General features: G+C 36.8%; 1 protein-coding gene across 7 annotated transcripts in view; it reads left to right on the forward strand.

The window, feature by feature from the left end:
• Nucleotides 1-12,923, forward strand: part of TASOR2 (transcription activation suppressor family member 2) — a 75,151-nt gene that overhangs the window by 12,509 nt on the left and 49,719 nt on the right. For 6 of the 7 annotated variants that reach the window (XM_082387124.1, XM_082387129.1, XM_082387123.1 and 3 more), the window contains 2 exons: nucleotides 1,391-1,567; nucleotides 10,174-10,307. The exons of the other annotated variant lie outside the window; for it this stretch is intronic. In XM_082387124.1, coding sequence (XP_082243250.1) covers nucleotides 1,545-1,567; nucleotides 10,174-10,307 — 157 coding nt within the window. In that variant the 5' untranslated portion in view covers nucleotides 1,391-1,544. The remainder of the gene's footprint in view (nucleotides 1-1,390; nucleotides 1,568-10,173; nucleotides 10,308-12,923) is intronic. 7 annotated transcript variants of the gene reach the window in all.

The following is a 12,923-nucleotide window of genomic DNA, read 5'->3' on the forward strand; positions in this document are numbered from 1 at the left end:
CTCTTCGTTGTGGTGTGCGGGCTTCTCATTGCGGTGTCTTCTCTTGTTGCAGAGCACAGGCTCTAGGCTCGCAGGCTTCAGTAGTTGTGGCACGTGGGCTCAGTAGTTTGGCTTGCAGACTCAGTAGTTGTGGCACATGGGCTTAGTTGCTCTGCAGCATGTGGGATCTTCCCGGACCAAGGCTTGAACCTGTGCCCCCTGCATTGGCAGGCAGATTCTTAACCACTGAGCTACCAGGGAAGTCTTATCATATATTTCTTTTTGTGTTTATTTTTTGTTTTTTCATTTATTAAACTATTTTTGAGATAGCTGTAGATTTGTATTCATGTGTATGTTTTAGATGTGCTTATTTTAAAGAGCATCTGTTGGAATTTTAATGCAATTTTCAAACATTTTTAGCTGGGATATATAGCCTATTTACATTTGCTACAGTTGCTCTTATTTTTGCTTTCTATTTGTCCTGGCTGTTTTATATTTCTTTTTTCTCCGTTTTTGTTATGTTTTAAAATAGTTATTTAATATCTTATATCATTTCATTTTCCCCATATATTAATTCAGAAGTTTTATACTTTTTTTTCTTTTTATAGTTATTCTAGGAATATCATGCATCCTTGACTTCTCAAAATCTAAAAATAACCAGTATCTTTATCTTCCTCTTAGATAATACAAGAACCTTAGTAGTTTAGTTTTATTCAGCTCCTCATGACTTAACATGTTATTATTATGTAGTTTAATTTTTTTTTTAATATTCTTACCAGACAGAAGGAGACCTGTTTAGAATTATTATTGCATTTTGCAGTCAGTCCTTTTTTATATTTCGCACATTTTTGCTACTTTCTCTATTATTCATTGATTGTTTTATCTTTTAAACCATCCATCTAGGCCCATTTTCCTTCTGCTTAAAGTCTATCCTTTGGAATAGATGAACTCTCTTAGTTTGTGTTTACCTGAAAATGTCTTTGTTTCACCATCACTTAAGGAAGATGTTTTTGCTGAATATAGCAGTTTAGGTTGGCAGTTATTTTCTTGTAGCATTTTGAAGATCTCATTCCTCTGTCTTCTGGTTTCCATTATTGCTATTGAAAAGTCAGCTGTCAGTCTTTCAGTTCCTTGTCTCTGGCTGCTTTAATATTTTTCCCTTTGTTTTTAGCTTTCTGCTGTTTCACTGTATCTGCATTTATCTTGCTTGGGTTTATTTGGCTTTCTTAAGTCTGTAAATTGGAGGTGTTTTGAAATGTGTTTACTGACTATTCGTAATTCCTAAACTGTGAATTTCCATTTTTATGTTCTATTGATCTATTTATCTTAATGTATAAATAAATCTTTTATAACCTTCATAGTAAATATTTTCTCCTGGTCTTTTGCTTTTCTTTTCCTTTGTTTCCCACAGTTTCCCCAACAGACTGCATTGCCAAACTCGTGGATTTTTGATAATCTGATAAGTGAAAAGTGAACCTTGACAATAAAACTCTGGAACTGGTCTTTTGAGAGGAGTAGGACTGCGACTACTCTTTCAGTTATTTCATCGTAATTGGTTTATTCAGATGTTTCTTCCATTTAGACCAATGTTAGTAAATTATATTTTTATAATTTTCGAATTTATTGGTATAGTGTGTGATAATTTATAATTTTAGAAATTTTCCCCTGTATTTGTGGTTAGCCTTCTTTTGTTGATATTTAATTTTTTCTCTTTATTGATTATATTTGCTAAAGGTTACTTATTCCAAAAGAACCAGTTTGGGGACTTCCCTGGTGGTCCAGTGATTAGGCCTTCACCTTCCAATGCAGAGGGTGCGGGTTCGATCCCTGGTGGGGGAGCTAAGATCCCACATGCCTCATGGCTGGGGGGGAAATAAAACACCAAAAACATAAAACAGAAGCAATATTGTAACAAATTCAGTAAAGATTTTTTAAAGAAATGGTCCACATAAAAAAAAATCTTTTAAAAAAAAAAAAAAGAACCAGCTTTTGGTTTTTATTGTTTAACTCAATTGGCCTTTTGTTTTTGTTTTTAAATTTGGCCTCTCTTTTTTTATTTATGAATTTTCTAAGAAGTGTCTGGGTCATACTTTCTGTTTTCTCTTAAGAATTTAGTAACACTTAATTGGATAACTAAATCCCTTGGTAATATTCTGTGTTAAAGACTCTGCCCTCCTTGGTATGGTGAAATAGACCCCGTTTAGAACCTTTGGGTACACCTGCTCCCTCATTAAATATTCAAGACCCCAACTTCTGAGGCCTGTTTTGACCAGTTGAAGCACCTGCTTCACCCTGTGGTTATCCTCCACTTCTCTATGAGCCATCCTTAGTAAATAGGCCTGATCTCTGCCCAGGGCATTTGTGATGGGATATATCTAGGGGTGGTGGCGATTAAAAAAAAATCATTGTTACAGCATGGATTAGATGTCACTTTCCCTTGTTATATGTGATAATCAAAATAATCGAAAGCAGGTCTTAAAATGTAATTGACGGCTTCCCTGGTGGCGCAGTGGTTGAGAATCTGCCTGCTAATGCAGAGGACATGAGTTCGAGCCCTGGTCTGGGAGGATCCCACATGCCGTGGAGCAGCTAGGCCCTTGAGCCACAACTACTGAGCCTGTGCATCTGGAGCCTGTGCTCCACAACAAGAGAGGCCGCGACAGTGAGAGGCCCGCACACCACGATGAAGAGGGGCCCCCACTCGCCACAACTAGAGAAAGCCCTCACACAGAAGTGAAGATCCAACACAGCCAAAAATAAATAAATAAATTTTTTTTTAAAAAATGTAATTGACCCTGAGAGAAATTTAGTCTTAGGATTTTCTTGTAAGAAGGACAAAACTACTTAACAATATCTTTGTAGTGTATAAATACAGTAATGAGTTTAATGCAGCCATTTCATTGCAGGCTGATAGTTTAATGCTGAAGCACAAATTAGTAAACGTGGTTTGATGAGCCAGAACAGAGGCCGGTTCCTTTATACAGATGTCTGAAAATGGCACCATATAAACTTTGAAGGGATTCTAATAAAAAGTGCATAATCTTGAATATGGAAAGTATGTTCTCCAAAGAATCTGTTGACTTTCTATACAGCATAGCAAGAAAGAAAACAAAATATGATATAAGATTATAAGCATCTGTCTGATATACAGAAATCTTTTTTATAGTAGAAATAGATTTAGAAAATGTTAAAACAATCTTCAAAAATTGAATATTAGGTCTAAAAGTAAGCCGCAGTTAAATGAAAAAATCATAGTACAAAGGGATAACTCAGTTTTAGCAATGGAAATAATTTTTTTTTTTTACTTTTGAATTTTCTTTATTTTTTTATACAGCAGGTTCTTATTAGTTATCCATTTTATACATATTAGTGTATATATGTCAATCCCAATCTCCCAATTCATCACACCACCCCCACCCCCAGCCAGTTTTCCCCCTAGCAATGGAAATAATTTTTTAAAGTTTTTTAAAAAGAAGGCAGTTGCTCTCCCATTGCATATAGTAAATATGCAAAGTGATTTTGCTATTTTAAATAGTAATTAATCTACATGATTCTTTATGAATTTAAGTAACTTCCTTTGTGAGTTAAGGTTTTCCTATATGTTTTCTATTTGTTCAGTACCATAGCGGCAATGATTCTCTAGGAGCTCCTGATTAGTTTTCCTCTAGCTAGTGCAGATATGGTCCAGGAAATGCATATGGATGTCTTAGATTACTTGGTTAAAACATGAGCCAAAAGGAAGGACGTCCTTAGATCAGGCCAGACACCACACACACACACACACACACACACACTCCATTCAACTTTATTTTTCATGAGTTTTGTTAGGGCTGTGTGGCTTAGTGGGAGGGACAAGTACCCCCATCCCAACCCCGGGTGCTGGTATCAACATCTCCTGGGCATATATGGAGTATCCAAAACCATATTCAGTAGACCTTTTATTTTTGTAAATTACACAGCAAAACCCCATGAAACCATAATCAGCGAGTTTACTAGACGATAATGGGAAAGCTTTATAGCCGCGGTGAGTTAGAATAACTTGGGGTCACTGTAGTGAAAAGACATGGATTTCGGGTTAGGTCTGGGATTTGCAATCCAGAATGGTTACTGAATAACCTGCAGGCAAGACCTTCGAGGAAATTGAAGCTTGGAGCGATCGTTGTAAAATAACAATAAAACTGTCCACCTAGGAGTACTGGGAGACGTCAGAAACAGGGAACTGAGGACACTCTGCTTGTCCAGCCCTCGGACCAGACCGCGGCTCCCGGACCCGGCTACCCGGCTGTGCGCATGTGCGGGGCTTGAGGTTCGCCACCCGCCCTCGTTGACTTCTAAAGGCACAGCCCGCGCCGCCCCCGCCACACTGGCTTTCGCTGGCGGGAGGGGGCCGGAGGGGCCAGCTGGGCAGAGGGACAGCCTCCTCCCCCACGCACCATGAGGTGAGGAGGAGGGGCTGGCCCTCACCCCCAGCCAGGGGCTCCTGGAGACACCTGCGTCCGGGTTCTCCTGCCTGGCCGGTGAGCTGCCTGCCAGAGAACTGGGTGACGAGGAGACTGGGAGAAGGGACAGACTGGGTGTCCCACCTTTAGGGAGCTTTAGGGAGTAAAGCTTTGGTGGGGCCGCCGAGGTAGGTGGTGAACAAATGGTTCTATGTACTAAAGGGTTTACGGAGCGCCTTTGCCTCCTGACTCATGGGATTCTGCGAGCGTGGAGTGGGGAAACCCTTGCCGAACTGCCAGAGAGATGGCATCACTCTTTACAACTCTTCTGTGTGTGTAGACTTACAGTATTTTAGGAAATCTTTTGAATTGTAAAGCAGTGATTCCAAATGGACTTTTGCACTTCAAATAATAGCAAGGGTATCTTGGTTTTTATTCTTTCTGTGGGTGATTATCTTGACATTAGAAAACATTTAAACTTTTGTACATGGTAGACTTTTTTTAATTTAAAAGATTTTTTTAATTTAAAATTAAAAATTTTTAATTTTTAACAACTTAAAAATTGTTATAAAAATCATACATTTCTCATTCTATAGTATTTTCTATTTTTTAATAGAGAAGCTTTATCTCATGGGTCTCTTACTGTTTTGGCTTATGGGAAATGCTGTTTTCATTCATTTACTTTGTGTTCATTTTAAAAAACTAAATTGCTACTACTTAGGGCCATGGGAGATCTTTTTTTCCAAAATGAAAATAGCTTTACTTCCCCAGATTATATTTATGCTTACATAAAATTTCAGATGATACGTAAACTGTAAAAAAATGAAACAGAAATTACCTGTACTTGACCTACCCAAAGATAACTTGGTAGAGCATTGAGTACTGTGGTGCTAGGAGCTCTGCTGGGTACTGAAGGGCTTTGTGAGCAAGACAAAGAGTATCTGCCTCTGTGGACCTTACATTCTGCTGGGGAAGATGGACACACACACACCCAAAAGTAAATTGACAAAATAGCTGTATGTTGTAATGAGTGATTTAAAGAAAATACCTACTTTAAGTAGGGTGATCAGAGGAGGTTTATCTGAGGGAATAACTTGAGATTTCACTAAAAGAAGAGAGGGAGCTAAGCCAAGGGCAAAACAGGAGAGCGAGCATTTCAGTCAGAAATAACAGCAAGTGCAAAGGCCTGAAAAGAGCAAAGAGCTTGAATGGAAAGACCAGGGTAGCTGGACCATAGTAGTAAGCCAGAGGAAGGCGGATCAGGTGAGGTGGAGGAAGCAAGCAGGGGTCAGATTTCACAGGGCCATGGCAGGGAGTGTGCTTTGTATTCTGGGGGGCAACGAGAAGCCGCTAAGGGTTTAAGTAGAGAAGTGAAGTGATTTGGAATATGGATTGATTCATTCAGTACATGAATGTTTATTGAAACCTTACTGTGTACCAGGCACTGTTCTGGGCACTGGGGTACAGCATGGAAAAGGATAAATTCCTGTATTCATGAAGCTAATAATCTAGTGGTGGGAGCATAATCAAATAAACAAGAAAAACATCAGATATTGATAAGCATTATATAGATGATGACCATTGTTTAAATCGTAGTATATGTTCTTAAGACTTTATGTATATATATACATACTTCTTTGTAATCAGATTTTCTTTCCCCTAAACAACTTATGGTAGGATTTTTTCTGTGTTACATTAAATGAACAGCTTTCTTTTATTTGGGAGCATCAATTTGTTTTTTAGATTAAGTATGGCCAAAATAATACTACATAAATGAAAAAAATACTGTGCAGCAACAAAAACTTATCTAAGTCATCTGTTTGGAAAGAAGTATATAGTAACTTCCTTTGGACAGTCTGACATGTGGCTCTCCTGCCTCATCCCACGTTCCAGCAGCCCCTCATGATAACTTTGACCTGTTAATGTGGTTAGTTAAATTTATGGATTTCCTATTTATTGAACCAATTCATACATTCCTAGAATGTACCTTAATTGACTTCTGTTATTATTTTAGTGTCCTTTGCCAGTACATATATTTTAGGATTTTAGTATCAATATTCATGAGCTAGATCTATAGTTTCCTTTCTTATGTATTTTCTTTGTCAGATTTTGGTGTTAGCATTTGACTGCTTTATTTTAAAAAACGGGGAAGCTCTTCCTTTTTCTGAGTTTTGGAACAGATTAAATTGCATAAGTATTATTCTTTCATTTAATTATCAAATACATATTTACTGAACATTCACTGTGTGCCAGGCATTGGGCTGATGCTGGGTAATCACAAGTAGACAAAACAGACATGATTCCTGTCCTCAGAAGGCTTGGTTTATTAGGTAAATAGACATTAGTGAAATAATTATGATTATGTAATTATAAACCATGATAAATACTCTGAAAGAAATCATTGAAGATTTACTTTGACTGTTCTTTTCATGTATTTGAGTAAATGGTTATTGAGTTCATACACACTAAATATTAATTATTTTAAAATTAATCTAATATTTGTTGAAGATGTGATATGTAATTAGTTCTGTGGTAAATACATAAGGAAATAAAATGAGGTCTTCATAATTATAAAAGTTAAAATAAAAATAATGGTGATAGTAGCTACCATGGTAGGTGGTATATTGCACATTTAAAAAAAATTTTTTTTTTAATTAATTAATTTATTTATTTTTGGCTGTGTTGGGTCTTCGTTTCTGCGCGAGGGCCCTCCCCAGTTGCAGCAAGCGGGGGCCACTCTTCATCGCGGTGCGCGGGCCTCTCTTGTTGCGGAGCACAGGCTCCAGACGCGCAGGCTCAGTAGTTGTGGCTCACGGGCCCAGTCGCTCCGCGGCATGTGGGATCCTCCCAGACCAGGGCTCGAACCCGTGTCCCCTGCACTGGCAGACAGACTCTCAACCACTGCGCCACCAGGGAAACCCCTATTGCACATTTTTTGATTGAAGAAACTAAGACTTACATTAAGTAGACACTTCAGTTATGTCTGACACATCCAGTTGTACACTCCTCTGGAAATTCCACTAAGATTATAGTAAAAGAATAAAGATATAAATCCACAAAGATCAAGAGAGTGAGAAAGGAGAAGGTAAATGAAATCAGTATTTGGGAAACTACAAAAGAAGGTGGGTGGTCAATTACTAAACGATTCAGTGGATTAGAGAATGCTGAAGGCTGAAAAGAGGTAAGCCAACAAGAGAAGCAAGCTGATTCCCTCCATAGAATCTGGAAAAGGCTCAGGATTTGGAGGTATCAAGTACTTCTCAGGGCAGGAATATGGGTGGAATAGAAATAGAAGGGGTGATTGATGATTTTATAATTTTGATGCCCTCTGTCCTCTTCACTGCATGCACCCAGACAACTACCTTTCTTGTACCCTGACAGAAGATTGAAGGTTTACACTCAGCAGACATGAACTAGGCAGGCTCTAGACAGCTGAGGCAGGGGTGAAGCACCTAAGTAAAAATAAGGATTAAGTGAAAGTCAACATACTAAACAGTGAAACCAGAGCTGTCTTTTTCTGTGTGGTTCCCAGAACTATTAGTTAAGCTTATGCTTCCCCTAAACAAGATATTAAAGGATTCTTTTCTGGGGAAACTTAGCAACCCATGACAAAATATTTAACAGATATGGACTTTGCAAGTTCACTTGATTAAACAGCTGCATTACGATCGGATCACCTGCAAGAGTGAGGGCTGCTGGTCAGGAAGCAGTGCCCATGCACCAGACTTTCAGTTAGCTTTAAGTGCCTCACACATAAACATAAACAGACAGCTAAGGATCACCAGCCATTTGCTGGAAGTCTCTAACATAGAAGAGACCACGCAGGAATAAGCAAGGAGGAAAATAAAGGAACTTGGTAGAAATAGATTTACTGCTGGCAACAGAAGAAACTTCAACAAAATGAAACTGTAGTATCTTTAAAGAGAAAAGAGAAAATATAACTTACGTGAAAGAAGTGATTCTATTTTTCAAAAAGGGAGAGAAATTATTCAGGAAGCAGGAAAGGATTAGATAATAAAACTGAAGAACTCTCCTAAAAAATAGAATAGCCACAACAATTAGACAAAAAGAGTGAGAAAGTATTTAGAAAATAAAGGTCCAGTCAAGAAAGTTTTTCATCTAATCCAGTGGTAGGAAGAAAAATCTTCAACGAAATCAGTACTATAAATATGTGGGAGAATCTGGAACATGATACAATGGGTACCCAATGATACCAACAGCCAGTGTCATTGAGATGGGATATGTCATGAAAGGTTTCAGAGAGGCACTGATACTTGAAATCTGAGTAAGTATTCAAATGATAAGGAAGCCAAAAAAGGGCACTAGTGTATGCATTTTCAGGGCAATAGAAATAGCAAATGCAGAGGTAGAAACACGATGCACATGAGGAACTGCAAGCAGTTCATTATTTGAGAAATTCAGTATACTTTACAAAAAATAGCATGTATAGTTTTATAATAGTGCACCTTTTTTCAAAAAGGATTTGAGGTAGAACTGTGTGGATGTATTTAAGGTTCTTTAGAAAAAGTAGCAATATTGATTATATCATTCATTATGTCAAGAGGGGAGAATTAAATTGGGAGTCAGGAGACCAGGATTCTAGTGCAGTCCTACCACTAACTTGTTGAGACCTTAGTGTGGTAATGTTGTTGACTGCCTTCCCAGTAATCACCTCCCTTTTTCTTCACTTCCCCCAAACCACAATTTTGTCTAGGTTTTGGGGTAATCCCATACTTCAGGAGCAGTTTGGGCGGGTGAGAGTGGGGGTTTGTGTGACTATTAGTTACTCTAAGCTCATTATGGTAATTCCATTCTCTTTGGTTAGTGATTGTTTTAGGAATAAACGTGTGACTCAGTTCTGGCCAATGAGGTGAGAATGGGTGCCTGCAGAGAGAATTCTGCGAAAGCTTTCTCACCAAGGACAAAGGAAAAGATGCACTCTCCCTGCCTTCATCTTATTCTAGCTCTGAAGATGTGTTTGAGCCCAGTGTAGGGATGCGACAGAGCAGTTTTCAGGCTTAAGGGTTCCCTCCTCTGCTCCTGAAGCCGAGGATTGTTTTTAAAAATATGGTGCCTTTGTTGCTACTCCTTTTCTAAGCTGCAAGTGTAATCTGGTTTGGGAGGGTCTTTACTTCCAGCTCTGCTTTCCTCTTTGAGACCACTGTCACCAGGAGACACAACCCTTGCTTTCCAAAGGCACACACTCACTCTAGGAGTATTTTGTGAGCACATTCTAAGATCTCCAGGCCGCCCAGACACTTTCATCATAGAGACTTTTTCTCGTTTGTCTTGATAAAATCCAGGGTATAGCATAGTACTAGATACATAATAGTCATCACTAATAGTTTTGTTTAATGAAGGGTGAATCAAATACTACTTATTTAGGGGTGGGGAGAGGTTTTATTTGTGTTCTATTTGATTTTATTATTTCCAACCAGTAGAACATGGGTGTGGTTCTATAATCTGTTCATTTTGAAAGTTTTTTTTCAATGAGGCAAAAGTGATTCCTATTTTTCTCTGTGAAAAAAATTTTCTTTAGAAATTAAAGAATTGGGGGAAAAACACTTCAATTTATGTGTGTTATTCTTATAGAGCAAATTTAGCCTTTAGCTCTGGAGACTTGACAAAGAAGGGAAACATTACAAAATTGTACCTAATGCAAACTAGATGCTCAGTAAACATTTATTTATATAGTAGATATGCCCGAAATAGAACTATTCACTTTATGATTTAATTTTTTATTTTTTCGTTTTAGCATTTATGACATTAGCAGAGAACAGGACTATGTCAAAAATTCTGGGGGTATACTTGGTGAAAATGAATTAAGACCACCCTCCCAGCTACATTCCCTGTTAGAGAAGACCGAGACAGGGTTCATATCAGAAAAGAGTGGGTATTAAACTAAATGCTATAAGCTATTACTAATGACTCCAAAATTGAACAATACAATTTTTTAGATTTTAATTTAGACCATGTAAAATGAAAGGACTTTTTAAAAAATTATAATTTCCAGTAGCTACAAATTTCTTATTAGTCCAAAATTGATAGGTGATTAAGTTTTCAAATTGCATCAGAAAAGGTGTGTGTTCAAGAGAGATTGTCACACTCCTCTATGTGTATTTCTTTGAAATTATGATTTATTTTACTTGATTTTAAATTGAGATATTTTAAATAGTAGAAGTAATACATGCTTATGTAAGAAAAATCTAAATTGTAGTAATATATATAAGGCAAAAGTGTAAGTTCTCTTTTTTGTCCACTCTCCAATCACCATTGGTGTAAATACTGTTAACAGTTGGATTTCCCATCTTTCTACATCTTTTTCTGTATACTTTCAAACACATAATTTTTTATGGTTTTTTTTTTTTTTACCAAAATGACATATAATACATATTATTCACTCAGTAGTATACAATAGATATCTTTGTACGTCAGTATATACAGATTTACTTTGTTTTTATTTAGTAATTGCAAGGTGTTTCCCTGTTGATGGCAATTTAGGTTGTCTCCAGTGTTTTTGCTGTTATAGGTGTTGGTGCATGGAACACCCTTGTACATAAAACCCCTGCACTTATGCTAATATTTCTGAGGAATAGATTCCCAGAAATGGAATGGTTATTTGGTATGCCCGTTTAAGTTTTTGTTACTTTCTGCCAAATTGTGTTCTAAAAAAGTTGTATATATCTTAAACTGGCAGTCCTTTGATGTCTTAAAGGTAAAGGTAATACATTTTAGGATTAGGTGATTAAAGAATGGGCTGTTCCTTCAACAACTATCAAATGCAATACTTAGAGGAGATAAAGTATATAGGCATGGAGAGTATTAAAAGGTGTAGGTTGCATTCTACTAATAAGAGCCTTTAATGGCACATATTGTTGGTTTCTGAGTGTTACTGTCTTTGATAAGTGCTATTGCTTAATTCACAAACAGGAGATGTGGTCATGTAAGTCTGGGGGAGATGTAGAAGTGGCTAGATTCTGTTAGGTTACTGTGACACCTAAGTTGTTGATGTTTGTTCATCTCATTATTTGCTTTCAGACCAGATGCTTATAGAATAGAAAATAGATACCTGTGGTATAACATCAGAAACTGGTTTATAATTTTCTTATCTCTCTTATTAGAAGTTAAAAAGAGAGAAAGAAGTGTCCTAAAATCAGACATTCAGTATCCCTGTGATGGATTTTGAGATGGGGGAGATTGATGCAGGGCACTTTGAGCAGAATCCAACTTGTTGTGTCAAGCTTGACCTAACTTTTAAGATCAAATCCACAAATGGCAGAGAAACGTGCCCAAAGCCAGGTGCTACAGGAAAGAGTGTTAACTCAGTTTTCAGAGCCATTTTGATTGAACTTCATTTTTTTCCATGTGCTCTCTGTTGGTCACTTAAACCATAAGGGACACTCTTTATGCTTTACAGACAGGTACTTTTCAAGTTACCTTCTTAGATGTTGCTTTAGATTTCTTTGTGGAATAGCCCCCTCTTCTTTCTCTTAATATTCTGATAATCTTGAATGTTTAACTAGAGCATGTGCATTGCTCAGCAAAAAATGAAGCTATCCATTTATTTAGTGCTCCTCATTTTGTACACTTGTTTTAGGCGGTTAAATGAAAGTGCATTGTGTTGGAAGAGACAATGTCAAATGTTTTCTCAATAAAATTCTCATTAGCTCCTTAATTATAGAGCAGGAAACTTGTGCTTTCTTGAGAGTATAATTGAGGTCATTTATTATGAAGTCATGAAAGATTCAGAATTTACTGTGGTTTTCCATTAACTTCTCTTTTGATATGCTTTTCCTTCTGCCAACTGTAAAATTATTACTTTTCTAACATACGGCTATTTGGAGAGTGCTGACATAAAAAGGAAGCATTTTTAACCATAAATAAATAGTTTTAGAAATTACAGTATAAAAGTACAAAATAAGTCATTTCTTACTTGTTCCTCCTTGTTTATTTTAAATCATTACCATTAGTCTTAGCTTTATTGGGAGCAGTACTCCCCACATTGTATTAGATAGGGTTTTTTAAATTGCATTATCTCTCACAGTTTTCAGTTTATTATTGTGCGTTGACGCTCAAAATTGGGGATATATGTAGTATTCAGTACTTCTGAAACTTAAAATCTATTAACATCTTGCAGAATTTAGGGAAGTTGATAATCATAGATTGGTCATTTCCAAAGCTATGACAACTTTTATTTCTTTCACTTGTAAGCAACATATTTCACAAATATTGAGCCTCATAGTATAATTAGATTTTTAAAATATTATATTGCCTTTTAAAAAATATTAAATACTAGGTTTCCAAAATTATAATTTTTAAAGGAATCCTGATATGCATTTGAGCTAGCAGTGCAGATTATTTGTAAAAGAAATTTGCAAGTGCATAGGCTTCCCAGTTTGTTTTGAGTAAGTAGCTAAAGAAAGCCATAATTTTTTAATTGTTATCACTGGTGTTTTGCTATTTGAATCTCTTTAGAATATCCATATTTTTTACAGCACTGGTATA

The sequence above is a fragment of the Balaenoptera borealis genome (assembly GCF_965194805.1).
Source record: "Balaenoptera borealis genome assembly, chromosome: 3".
NCBI lineage: Eukaryota > Metazoa > Chordata > Mammalia > Artiodactyla > Balaenopteridae > Balaenoptera > Balaenoptera borealis.